General features: G+C 34.8%; 2 protein-coding genes across 2 annotated transcripts; one reads left to right on the forward strand and one right to left on the reverse strand.

The window, feature by feature from the left end:
* The first annotated feature begins 333 nt into the window (after nt 1-333).
* Nucleotides 334-3,108, forward strand: LOC107462450 (uncharacterized). Its single transcript, XM_016081045.3, has 2 exons — nt 334-1,714; nt 2,199-3,108. Exons 1-2 carry the CDS (start codon nt 1,015-1,017, stop codon nt 2,828-2,830), a joined length of 1,332 nt encoding a protein of 443 aa, XP_015936531.1. The 5' UTR covers nt 334-1,014; the 3' UTR covers nt 2,831-3,108.
* Nucleotides 3,109-4,702: 1,594 nt separating this feature from the next.
* On the reverse strand, nt 4,703-5,545 carry LOC107462298 (uncharacterized). The gene is made up of 2 exons (XM_016080875.1): nt 5,302-5,545; nt 4,703-5,256 (listed from the first exon to the last, which is right to left on the reverse strand). The coding sequence occupies exons 1-2, from the start codon at nt 5,543-5,545 to the stop codon at nt 4,703-4,705; spliced, it is 798 nt and encodes a 265-aa protein (XP_015936361.1).
* Nucleotides 5,546-13,909: the final 8,364 nt, after the last annotated feature.

Genomic DNA, 13,909 nt, shown 5'->3' on the forward strand with positions numbered 1-13,909 from the left:
TTTAAAAAATACTTAATCAATAATAAAAATTATTAAAAATTTTAAGATTTTGTTATCTTATATAGTTATATTCTAAGAATACATATTAACAATATTATAAATTTTAAAAATTATATTCTTAAAATGTATAGTTACAAACAAGCTAGTTAAATCCAAACTTTTTTAATAGAGAAAATCAAGTGTCATAAAATGGTCCTCTGACCTGGTATCTTAATGACATGATACAAGTTTGAAAACTTAAAAAATATGCAGATTTTACAGTTTGAATGAAAGGATTTAAATAATGAATACTTATTAATTATTATAAGGCTTGTAATGTTGTTGTAGTTAATGGCGCCACTGAACATGGTTTGTCCAAGTTAGTTGTCATGTTGTTCCAAGTCATTAGCAATTAAGAACCCTAAGATTCCAAACACAATACTTTTAATAAATAAATTTCCTCACATCCATGTTCTATGGATTTGAGTACCTCTCTCTCTCTCTCTCTCTCTCTTCTGACACCACTCTATACAAATTGCCAAAACCTCTTCTGTGTGCTGATGCAGCAGCTGGCACAGGAAAGTGCCTTTCACAATAGAGAAAGAGAAAATTAAACACCTCATCTATCTCATCATGCACATTTTGTACTTGATGAATTGCCACAACCACCTTTTTGAGTTTTTCTTCTTTCTTCTGAAAATAACACTGCTTTTTCCTCTTATTAGCACTTTGATCTCACTCAGAACATGAAGAAAAGGGTTGTTACTTGCTAAAAAGCTTAAAGCAGAAAAGTAACAGGTGGTGTTAATGTAATGATGGAATGAAATCTTTTCTCTCTGTAGTAGGATAAAAGGGTGTAGAAAGGTGCTTTGTGGAGCCTTTGGGAATGAGCATTCCAAAAGGGTATTAAAAAGTTGAAGACTTTAGAAAAAGTTTTGAACTTGTGGGTGAGAAAACAAAGGTTCCAAGTTCTAAAAGGTAGAAGAAGATTTGAAGCAGCAGCATAGAATAGAAATAGCAAATAGGGATTTAATAATGCCAACAGTGTGGTTCTCACTGAAGAGGTCACTACACTGCAAATCAGATGCATCAGAAGTTCATGATCCTAAATCAAGGAAGCAGCAATTGAGCACAATCTTAACCACAAAGAGGGCATCAGGTAGGTCAGGATGCTCAAGGTCCATTGCAAATCTCAAAGATGTCATCCATGGAAGCAAGAGGCACATTGAGAAGCCACCAACTTGCAGCCCAAGATCCATAGGTAGCAGTGAGTTCCTCAACCCAATAACACATGAAGTCATCTTGAGCAATTCAAGGTGTGAACTCAAAATCACTGGCTATGGTGGAGGCTTCCATGAAGGGCTTGGAACTGTTGGTAACAATGGTAATAACAACAATGGTGGTGCTCTTGGTAGTGAAAATTCAACCTTTGTTGGAACTTTAAGGCCTGGTACCCCTGGACCTGGAGGGCACCCTACAATGCACTACTTTAACCCTTCCTTTAGGCCTTCAACCACCCCACCAAGGAAATCTCCTTTCCTTTTAGGAGATAGTAATAAAGAAGGGTCTGGCTTCCATGGTGGTGGTGGTGGTGGTGCTGGATTTCATCATTCAAGCAATAGATTGTCTCTTGAGACAGATTCCAATGGGGCTTGCACTGTTACTTGTCACAAATGTGGAGAGCAATTCACCAAATGGGATGCTGCTGAAGCTCATCATCTCTCCAAGCATGCTGGTAGGGTAACCATTTCTTTTTCCCTTGATAGATATCTTTTGTAAATTTCCAATCTTATCCTGTATTCATTGTTTCAATCTTCAAATGGATAATGTCCACAAAATTATAGCCTCATACTAGGTGTTTTGGCCACATCAATACAAGATATGCTAATAAGCTAATGTCCCTAGTGAGGAACAGTTTTAAGTAGCTTAACTTCTTCAGATTTGTCCAGATACATTTATTTTTCAATATACCATTTTATTGAAATTGACAGATATTTTGAATAGGAAATGGAGAGAGTAACTTTTGTTTGAAAACTCTCGGGATTCTCCACTTAGTTCTATTGCAACTTCCCCATTTTCCCTGATTTTTTAGACATGAAAGTAATCACAGAATTCAATGAGTTCTTAGTATCTTGAAGTATGTTGCTACTTCTTCATTGCTTTAACATCCTTTGAAGTTTCATCTGTGTGACCAAAATTTTGCGGTTTAATTTTGACAGTAACTGAACTTGTGGAAGGTGATTCTTCAAGAAAAATAGTGGAGATAATATGCAGGACAAGCTGGTTGAAATCAGAGAACCAATGTGGTAGAATTGAGAGAGTGTTGAAAGTGCACAACATGCAGAAGACATTGGCAAGGTTTGAAGAATACAGAGAGATGGTGAAGATCAAAGCAAGCAAGCTCCAAAAGAAGCATCCAAGGTGCCTTGCTGATGGGAATGAACTCTTAAGGTTCTATGGAACTACAGTTGCATGTTCCTTAGGCCTCAATGGCTCTTCAAGCCTTTGTTTATCTGAGAGATGCTGTGTTTGTAGGATCATAAGAAATGGTTTTTCAGCCAAGAAGGAACTCAAGGGTGGAATTGGTGTTTTCACCACTTCAACAAGTGGAAGAGCCTTTGAATCCATTGAGGTAATTGATCAAGACCCTTCACTGAGAAAAGTGTTGATAGTGTGTAGAGTTATTGCTGGTAGGGTCCATAGGCCTCTAGAGAACATTCAAGAGATTGCAGGCCAAACAGGATTTGATTCTCTGGCTGGGAAAGTTGGTCTTTATTCAAATATTGAGGAGCTTTATTTGCTCAATCCTAGAGCTCTTCTTCCTTGCTTTGTGGTGATTTGCAAACCCTGAAGCAAGAGAATCAAAGTTCTTAGCAAAAAAGAATGGCAATATTAAATTGTTGAGTGATTTTGTGGATCTATGGAATGGAGGGTCCTTTTATTCATCTTTTGAATCCACTTCCAAGTCAACTTGCTTTTTCTTTTTTTGTTAATTGTATGAACTTTCTATCCACACATTTGTAGTTTTTAGCTAACACTGAAAATTTTCTTTTGCACAATGAAGTGCAAAGAGGTAAATATTGTAATTGGTAATGAAGTCAAACTAAATGATCATTGCAATTGCTTGGATATAGTTGTTTATTTAGATATTTTGTTAAGATATATTCAGTTTTCCAATGTACTATTTTGTTCAAATAAATAGTTATTTTAAAACAGAGTAAATATGATATTTGGTCTCTTATGTAAGATGAAGAAGCAACTAGTGTGATTAAATATTACCAATACCATGATGATAGAAGAATCTTAGTTGTGTGTGCATAAAATTAAATGATACAAGTACAAGTTAGGAGGCTAGGACCAGGTATGAAAATTTATCTTATTTGTATAGTTTAATGCAGATCCATTATTTGATTCCATTTTAAATGACCATTTAATAACTTCAACTGAATGACCTCCATTTATGATGAGCGGTGGGTAATACTATAATTAGTTACATCTTAATCACTATATCTACTATATAATGTGAAATCAGGCCATGTCTTTGACCTAAGATTAATAGACATATTGTAAAAATAATTCCCACCATTATTTATTGTTATTATTTTTTTTTCTACTATATTTTCAGCTTAACATTACAAAGACTAATTCACCGAAAATCTAATAAACTTTATTTAAGTATTTGTTATTGGCCAATAAACTACTGCAGATACAAGACGGAATTCAAACACTTGACGCTTACTCAAACCGATGAGTGAGTTGACTAACTGACCAATCCAACTTTGATTATTCATTTTATTTTATTTGATGAACAAGGAAGAAAAGAAACAAATAAGTAATAAATAGAGGCATGTGATGTGGTCCTAGTTGAGTAAGTATGGATCAAGTTCAAACATAGGTTATTCCAAAGATGAGGACAAACATAAGGAAGGATACTAAGAGAGTTAGAGGTATATGTTCACAGTTGAGGCATATATTCCTTGTCTCTTCTCTTATTGTCGCTGTGCTGCCAATGCTTTGATAATATTTAATTGGCCGCCTTCCTTTCTCATTGGATCTTATGGATCATCCTTTGATAAGATCACCAACGGCTTAAGATAAGATCTAAGATGAACAGGGTTAACACACAAGATAAAATTTGAAACAAAGAACAACAAAATTGTCTCTGGATATTTTTGTTAGTGTTTATTAAGCTTAAAAGTATGTATAAATTTTGATAAGTTTGACCTGTAGAACTTATTTAAATCTTTTACGCATAAAAGAGAGAGAAAAAAAAAAGTCAGCATTCATCTCCTTGCATATGTTATGAAAAAAAAAGAAATTAAAACAAAGGGAAAAAGAGGACAATTTACCAATTTAAAATGTTTGAGTCTCAATTTTACTGAAATATAATTTTTGGTTCTTTGATACGAAAATCTAATTTTTCACAACTCTATGTAATTCATGGAAGAGGTTTGACGGATTCTGGGTGAACGTAAATTGTGGTAGGGGTTCCACGGTTTTTGCAATACCTAAATGCTTCAATGCATGGAGAGAATGTCCAGAAAAGACGATAAAAGTATCTCGTAGACTCATCAACCTGATCACCAATACGAACTGGAGAAGTCTTTAACATTGCCACGGTTCCATCCATCGTGGCCTGTAACCCTAGAATCCAACGTGATAACTCGGTATAGGACTCCTCCCAATTCCCATATATCTGTGCAACTGCCTTCTGTTTTGCCATTCACACCTTCCTATAACTAGGCCTGAAACCATACGTTGCCTCCTTAGCTTTTTGCAGCACTTTTGTCATAACCGCTGCATCCGCCCTCGCCAAAGGAAATATCTTGGCACAAATGACATGGTGATCAAGTTGTCGATGGTCACTAGAAATCGACGTCGCCAAGCAAGTGTGAGGTCCGTTGTACCTTCTAACCTCCCAAGTACCCTTGCGCTGTCGATGTGTGATGTGAATCAACCACGTGCACCAATTCCCAAACTTCTTGCATCTCCCATGAAATTTCAGATGATCTGACTCAATCACCCAATACTGAAATCCATGACGGATGCTATAATCCTTAACACTCAATACAGCTTCCTCCTTAGTTTGGAAAGATTGGCCAATCTGAAAGTCTACAGAAAGATTTTCCTTGTGTAACCCTTGCCTCCCGGAGGTGGGATCTATGTCCAGGTGTTGGCCGATTGCTTCCACGTTCAACGTAGAGAAATGTGGCGGTTGTTGGGCTGAACTAGAACTGAATGGCCCACTATCTCCCAATATGTTATCTGTCTCATCATCTAGATCATCATCTCACATCGCATTCTCAATATGATCCGGCTCACCCTCACCAAACAGTCCATGAATCAATCCAGGTGACCTAGCTGTCGCTGGTGGAGGGGGTGGAGGTGCAGCCAAGAGACAACCAGCTGCAACGACAGGCATCGAGGACGACGCACCACCCACCGTCATCGACTGAGGATTCGGCGCCGATGCACCATAACTATCAAAACCATCTTCCAACTTGGCAAAAAGCTCGTGTATTCTCACCTCCGAAAAACTGCGCTGACAATGAAACAAAACCAACATGTTTTCGTCCGCCCCTATCACAAATGTTTCATACTGCACCCCAGATGAAACAACCGCAATCGGAATCTTGTAAAACAACTTCTTCACCCACTTGGACCCACACAACCCTGCCTTCTACAAAATGCTCGTCTTTAGTTCTGACAGAGTCATCGTGGATCGCACAAAACACTGACCGGTTCTTTGTCAGTGAACTTAACTCCATGCCTCTTACTTTTTTTAATTTTCACAGAACAGTGGACTAGGATCAAAAAACTCTCCTCACTCATTTTTGAACAAGTGAAAATGACTCTCTACATCACAATACTTCTCCTGGGTGAATATTTATAGGCAAAATAGATCCAGGTATAAACCGCTGAATCCCTTTCACAGTTTATGCTCATTTTACATTCAAGCAGAAACCGTAAAATCTCTACCACGATTTTCATGCATTTCCATTTCAACGTATCAATGTTTCAAAAGTTGTATTCTATAATTTTGAAGCTCAAATAATTTATTCTAGTAAATTGCCCGAAAAAAATGTTATGTTTATTTTAGATGATTCATCTTTAAATGTTTTTTATTAATTAAAAATATTGTATTCTTTGTTAATTAAATAAATTTTAATTCTCCATTTATTATATTTTACATTAATAGTTAAAGGATTAGAGTTAGATTTTAAAATTTAGAATTTAAGCTATTTTATTTTTATCTTTAATAATAAGTTGATTTTTATAAAGCAGTACAATCTTTACTTTTTTGAAGACGCATCAAATAAAACGAATACTGAGTTTAATTTTCTAAGTTGTATTCGGTAAGTTTTTAAGATAGAGATATAGACAGAAGAGAAAAAATTTATATAAAAGATAAAATATCACTGATATTTTATAAAAAAAAATATTATTTTAATTGTGAAGAAACAAAACGTTTCTGATATTTTGTAAAAAATTATAATAAGATATAACACATAGTTTAAGTCATCTTTAAAAAATTCACCACTTATAATTTAATATATATAAAGTTCCATTTTTTACTTGTTTATGTATTTGTTTTACTTTTAAAAAAATTTGAATTAAACAAAGGCTAAGTTTAGAGATAGATGCATTATAGAAGTATGGATATGAATATGGCAAAGTTTATGGGGCACTTTAGGTGGTATTAAGAGTCCTAATGGCAAGAAAGTTTAGTGTGGTTTGGTACATGGTAATGACATTTCATTACTGTTAACATGTGGCACATGCAGCCTCATAAATGTGTGCACCATTCCCTTGTTTGGGAACTGGTATCATTCAATGAGTGAATCTCCATTGGATATTTCAAATTTTGGAGCCAAGTATTTGGAACTACAAAGGTGGTGGTGCAGTTGGCATGAAACTCATAAATATAGAGAGAGACCCTTTTACATCAATGTTCTGTTCTGAGTCCTGACACTTCATTTTTTTTTTATTTGTTATTTATTAAGCATTTTTTGGATCTTCCTTCTATTAAATGGTTTGATGCAAACTTAGCCAGATGCTGATAGCAATGCAGTACTTAAGGCAAGGGGATAGGATGTAGAGAAATGGGGGTAATACTGTCAAAGACTTCCCTCCAATGGTTAAACCTTTGCAAGAAACGGATTACTCCTTTTATACTTCGTCTTTTCTATGGTGTTTATATTTGACTTTGTAAATTTACATATAAAGATGTGGATTCTATATACTTTGCTAAACTTTATCTTAAAATAGATTTTTTAACCACAGTGGTAGAATTGAATCGATGATTAAACCAGTTAAATTATTAATTTATTAGTTTATTAGTTTAATCGATAGATTATTGATTGAACTGATAGAATTAATTTTATATAAAAAAATAAAATAATTAAAATTTAAAATATATATATTCACTAATATTTTTAGAATAATCAAGTCTCAACAAATTATAACCAACAAGTTATAATTCGATTATTATTAAATAATTATATAAAATTTTAATATTTTTTATAATAAAGATTTTTTAATTTTATTTTTATATTAAAGTAACTATTTTTAATTTAATAACTAACTAATTAGTTTATATTTATTATATTGTTATATACTAGGGCAAGTTACTTAATTAAACTGTTTGAAGATTAAAATTACTAAAATACAACTTTTAAATATTGTAGACACAAATGCAACATTTACATAACTATAAAAATTGCGAGAGACTATAGTGGTTTAGGGATTGAACATAAACTGCTACAGTGTGTAGCGGTTTATATGAAAATTGGTGTTAGCCAAAAATTGCTATAGGGTGTAACGGTTTTTGAAGAAATCTGAACGTGAAAAAATTGCGAGAGGCTCTAGCGGTTTTTTGGGAAAAGCGTCGTTGCACAAACTCCAGGTGGGTGTCGCGGTTTACATGTGGTAGCCTATAAAACCACTTTAGACAATAACAGATTCTTCACTTGAATTGCAAACTAAAAATTAGAGAGATAATTTTGTTTAGAGAGAGAGAGAGAGTTGTGGATTGAGAGAAGGAGGAGGAGGAGGCTTGGAGAGGATTTGGCCATTTGAGATTTTTAGAGGGGCCATTTTCAAGTGAGATCATGGCGAACGAAGGCAACTTGCACCGACTCAACAGCGTTGCTCACGTTGCCGCGGTATTAGTGAAGAGGTAAATTTGTTTTCTTTTAAATATTAAAGTTATAAAATGTAGCTTTTAGGTATAGGAATTAGAATACAGAATTTAAGGTTTGTAATTTAATATTTGAAATTTAAGATTTAAATTTTAAAATTAAGGATTTCAAATTTTAAATGCAGAAGGCTTTTAGTTTACTATTTGAGATTTAAGATTCAAATTTTAAATATAGAATTTAAGGTTTGTAGGTTAGTATTTGAAAATTAAGATTTAAAATTTAGAAGGTTTGTAGTTTAGTATTTGAAATTTAAAATTTAAATTTTAAACTTTACATTTTAAAATTTAGGACTTATAAATTTAAAAGTCGGAGGTTTTTTACTTGCTCTAAAGTATATTAACATTCGTATTATATCTTTATGTAAAAGGTCCTACGTATTTTTCTATTTTAATAAAATTAGACTTATAAATATTAAATAATGCTAAGAGAACTATATTTAAAATTTTAGTTAAAAGATGGGATAGATAAAACACTTCATTATGTTTGCTTAATCACACATCGCCGAATTTTCAGTCTTTATAATATTAAATCAATAGTCAAACTCTGCCTCAATCTTTGCATAAACAGCATTCACAAGTAGCCGTTTCGCATCCTAATCCTTGAAACTGAGGAAAAAATTAGCTGCAACATGACAAATGCAAAATTTTCGATATACATGAGGAGGTATCCAACCACTATCAGGTGCCTCCAGCGTAGCCTTGATGCCATTGTGTCTGTTAGAGATCACCAGAATATCCTCTTGCAGAGTCACATGTTGTACTCGTAGGTTGGTCAGGAAAAAAGACTAGGACTCTGCATTTTCTCTTCCACAAGTGCAAAAGCAATGGACAAAATATTCGAGTTTTCATCTTGCGCGATAGTCAGAAGTAAAGTAGCACCATATTTGCCATACAAATGAATACCATTGATACTGACCAGTGACTAGCAATGTTAAAATGCTTCAATACAAGGAAAAATGTCTAGAAAAGACGATGAAAGTACATGGTAGATTCATCAACTTGATCACAAACTCTAACCGGAGAAATCTTTAATAGCGCAACGGTTCCCTCTATGGTGGACTGCACACCCAAGATCTAACGGGGTAACTCGGCATAGGACTCTTTTCAATCTCCGTAGATCTGTGCTACTGTCTTCTGTTTTGCCATTAAGACCTTCCTGTAACTAGGCCTGAATTCATAGGTTGCTTCAGTAGCTTCTTACAACACCTTTATCGTAACCGCTGCATCGGCCCTAACCAAGGGAAAGATTCTCGCACAAATGACATGATAATTAAACTGTCGGTGATTGGTGCGGAATTTTATAACCCACACTTACTAACCGGCAAGTGCACCGGGTCGTACCAAGTAATACCTTACGTGAGTAAGGGTCGATCCCACGAGTATTGATGGATTAAGCAACAATAGTATTTGATAAGATTAGTTAGGCAAGCAGAAAAGAGTGTTTTGGTATTCAAAGAGCATTAAACACAGACAAATAAATAAGTTGTGAATAATATAATGAGAAGATAGTTAAGGTTTCAGAGTTATCTATTTTTTCGGATTAATTTTTATTACTAACTAATTTAATCATGCAAGATATAATTTCATGGCAAACTATATGTGACTAGGCCCTAATTCCTTAGACCTTCCTAGTCTCCTCTAAAATTTATTAACTGTCAATTCCTTGGTCAATTAATTCCAATTAGAGGGTGATAATCAATTTTCTAGTTTATATGCCACAAAAACTTCAATTACCCAAGAAATAAAAGGATTATATGTCACGTATCCTGTTAAATTCAGATAATTAAAATTTAGGAAAAAATATTTCCAAGCTGTTGTTCAAGTAAAGAGCTTTTCCAAGTTTTACAAGAACTCAATTAGAACATGGGTCATACTTCCATTCCACCCATATTCATAAAATAAAGAGCAAAAACAATTATTGAAATATAAATCAAAGCATGGAATAAATTAGAAAGATCAAACAAATTAATCCATTACAAATAGAAAGAGCTCCTAACCTTAACAATGAAGGATTAGTTGCTCATGGTTCAGAGAAGAAAAATAAGGGTTCTGGTAACAATCTGATGCCTGTCTAAATGTATAGAGTTTCTATTTATTATTAATCCTAATAGGTTTAAAATAAAAAATTAAAAATAATATCTTTTCCTAAAAGATAAGATTTGAATTTAAATTCGAATTAATTAACAGATTTTCAGTTGATGGTTGGGACCACTTGTTTTGTCCATTCTGCAGCTTCTAATCTGTGTTTTTTGGGCTGGAAAGTGGGTCAAAACAGCCCAAAATTCGTAACCAGCGTCATTTGTATTTTTGCAGATCGTGCATGTGATGCGTCCGCGTCGTCCACGCGCTCGCGTCATTTGTGTATATTCCAGTCCACGCGTTCGCGTCAGGCACGCGATCGCGTCATTGCGATTTCTCCATTCCACGCGGTCGCGTGAGCCATGCGTCTGCGTCGGTCTTCGCTGGTCATCTCTTTGGTTTCTTCTTTTTCTCTGCAGAAACTTCATCAAATCCTTCCGAATGCTACCTAAAATAAATAAATTTGCACAAAACTCAAAATAGCATCCATAGTGGTTAAAATATAATTAATTCTTAATTAAACTCAACAAATTAGATGCAAATTCACTAGGAAAAGATAGATAAGATGCTCACGCATCACAACACGAAACTTAAACTGTTGCTTGTCCTCAAGCAACCAAAACTAATATAGGCTTAGGATGTGAATTTGCATGAGAATGAGAGTTCGATTAAGCTCATGTCTCTTTTTATAGTGGGGTTTATAACTGTAATCTTGAATAGTTTTGGCATCTCACTCTCCTTTGAATAAAAAATGTTATTGTCATTCGGAATTAGAATCCGGATAATATTATGAATTCTCTGATCTTTTCATTTCAGTTTAATCCTTGAACACAGCAAAATTTATTTTAATTTTTTTTCTTTGGTGCTTTGCACCTTTAGCCTAGCCGTGACTTTAAATGTTTTGTCTCAAGCTTTACTTGACACAGAAACACCACAAGCACTTAACTGGGGAACTCTCTTTGAGTTCTGGTTTTTCTTTTAATTACTCCCAGACAGTGGTGCTCAAAACCTTTGGCATACTCTGTTAAATGCAATTGACCTCGACTCTAGGTATTCTGTCTCAAGGATTACTTGACACAATCACACCACAAGCATACGACTAGGGAAACAACTCTTTGAGCTTTTAATCATGTCTGACCTCCCTAGTCATTGATGCTCAGAGCCTTGGACCTTGCTTTTATTTATTATTATTATTTTTTTTGCTATTTATTTTGCTTCAAGGATTAAATTTTTCTAATTTTCAGAGAAGTCATAATAATTCTCTAAATTCCTGTTCCTTATACATCAACATCCCTTGATTCAAATTCAAATATGCATTGTTCATATCATGCATTCAAAAATCACAGAAAATACCACCACATTTAAGTAAATAAGACTATTCTTAAAATTAAACTCAATTTCTCATGCAATACATCACTTCTTTTCTTTTCTCTTTAGATTCAAGTTCAGTGAGTGGTACATGAAACATCTTTTCAGCATTAAAGCAATTAAAAGAAAACTAATCCTAGGATTCTAACTAATAAAAGATCATGCAACAGACAAAGTAAAATGGCAGAAAACCGGGACATAACATAGAAAAAAGAAAGGAGGAATAAAAATGAAAGGAACTCAACCACCTTAGTTATCCTAGTTGTCGCTTTATTCTTCAGGTTGTGCTCCTCAATGAAGATGATTTGCCTCCTTTTTGGTGCCAGAAAACCAATAAGCGCAGCGTCCAACAACACCAAACTTAAAGGTTTACTTGTCCTCAAGCAAATAAGAAACATGCTCGACGCGTTCGCGTCAGTGACGTGTCTGCGTCATATGCGCTTCCTCTTTTTTTTTATATAGCTTGTGGTGTTCGGTTCCTGAGATAAAATAGCTGCATGATCAGAATATTTGTAAGAACTCAATAAAAACCAAATAAGTAAGAAAATTACTACTACAAAAAATAACTAAAAATGAAAAGAAACGATTATACCACGGTAGATTGTCTCCCACCAAGCACTTTTAGTTAAAGTCCTTAAGTTGGACATATGGTGAGCTCCTTGTCATGGTGGCTTGTGCTTGTACTGATCCAGGAATCTCCACCAATGTTTGTAATTCCAATGGCTATCGGGATCCCAAACTAGGCGCATAACGCCTTTGAGCAAATTGAAGCAAGTGACAAGGCCCCAAGAGAGTTGATTGTGGGAATGAATTCCAGGGTCCCAAATCTTGCTTTTACGTCCGTCTTCTTGTGGATCACCATTATTTTCACCTGGTGGCAAGCAATCTGAATCCTCACAGAGACATTCAAACACCCTTCTAGACCCATTCAAATTAGCTCTACACCAATCCTTGCACTTCAATTTGGAGCATGCGACCATATGGAACCTTGCTTGAAAACTCTTACCACTAACCATATTCCTCTTGCTCTTAATGCCACAAAGAGCTCTAAGTTGACCATCCGTCTCTAGTAGCCCATATTCAAGTGAGAAAGTAAAGGTCAAGGGTAGAAATTTTACCCACTTGAATGTTGTATTGGATGGTGATGGCTTTGGAAGAGGTCTTGCAAGCTCCACTCCCTTGTGTTCTTCTTTGAATTCTTCTACCTCTTTGCAAGGTTCCTCAATTTCAACCTCTTCCTCTTGGTAGCTTTCTTCTAATGCAATCTCTTCTTCATTACTTACCAAGGGCATTGGAGGTTGTGCATCTTCCTCTTCTTCTAATTGCTTGCTTATTTGGCTCATTTGCACTTCCAAGTTTCTTATTGAGGCTCTGGTTTCCTGCATAAAACTTTTCAAGATTGCTTACAAATCATTGTTCTGTTGGGGCTGAGAAGACTGAAACTGGTGGTTATTAGAATTATTCTGTTGAAAAACACCCTGAGAACTATGATTAAAATTTTGTGGCCTCTGAGATTGCTCTCCCCACTCAAAATTTGGGTGTTGGGTGTTAATAGTTGGGACTTGCATGCCACTCATCTATTGAGTAAGTAGATTTAATTGCTGAGTCATAAGCTTGTTCTGGGCAAGAATAGCATTAAGAGTTTCTACTTCCATAACACTCTTCTTCTGAGAAGTCTCAATATCTGATGGGGGCTCTTGACATGGGTAGAAAGATGATGGTTCTTGGTAGTTGGAACATGGAGCACTGAAGTTTCTTTGGTTTTGGCTTTGCCAACCAAAATTTGGATAGTTCTTCCATCTACCATAATTTGAATCACTACTTGGGTGTGAGTAGTAATCCATGTGATCTCTCTCCATTATTTTTCCTTAGTACAAAATACCAAACAACGTAAAGGAGAAAAGAAAATACCCTCAATTTTTTTTTTCGATTTTTTTTTTAAAAATAGATTTTAATAAAAATAAAAATAAAAATAAATGCCTAATCTAAACAATCAAATAACTAATAGTTGTTAATCACTATCAATCCCCGGCAACGGCGCCAAAAATTTGGTACGGAATTTTATAACCCAGACTTACTAACCGGCAAGTGCACCGGATCGTACCAAGTAATACCTTACGTGAGTAAGGGTCAATCCCACGAGTATTGATGGATTAAGCAACAATAGTATTTGATAAGATTAGTTAGGCAAGCAGAAAAGAGTGTTTTGGTATTCAAAGAGCATTAAACACAGACAAATAAATAAGTTGGGAATAATATAATGAGAAGATAGTTAAGGTTTCA

The sequence above is a fragment of the Arachis duranensis genome, chromosome 8 (assembly GCF_000817695.3).
Source record: "Arachis duranensis cultivar V14167 chromosome 8, aradu.V14167.gnm2.J7QH, whole genome shotgun sequence".
Lineage (NCBI taxonomy): Eukaryota > Viridiplantae > Streptophyta > Magnoliopsida > Fabales > Fabaceae > Arachis > Arachis duranensis.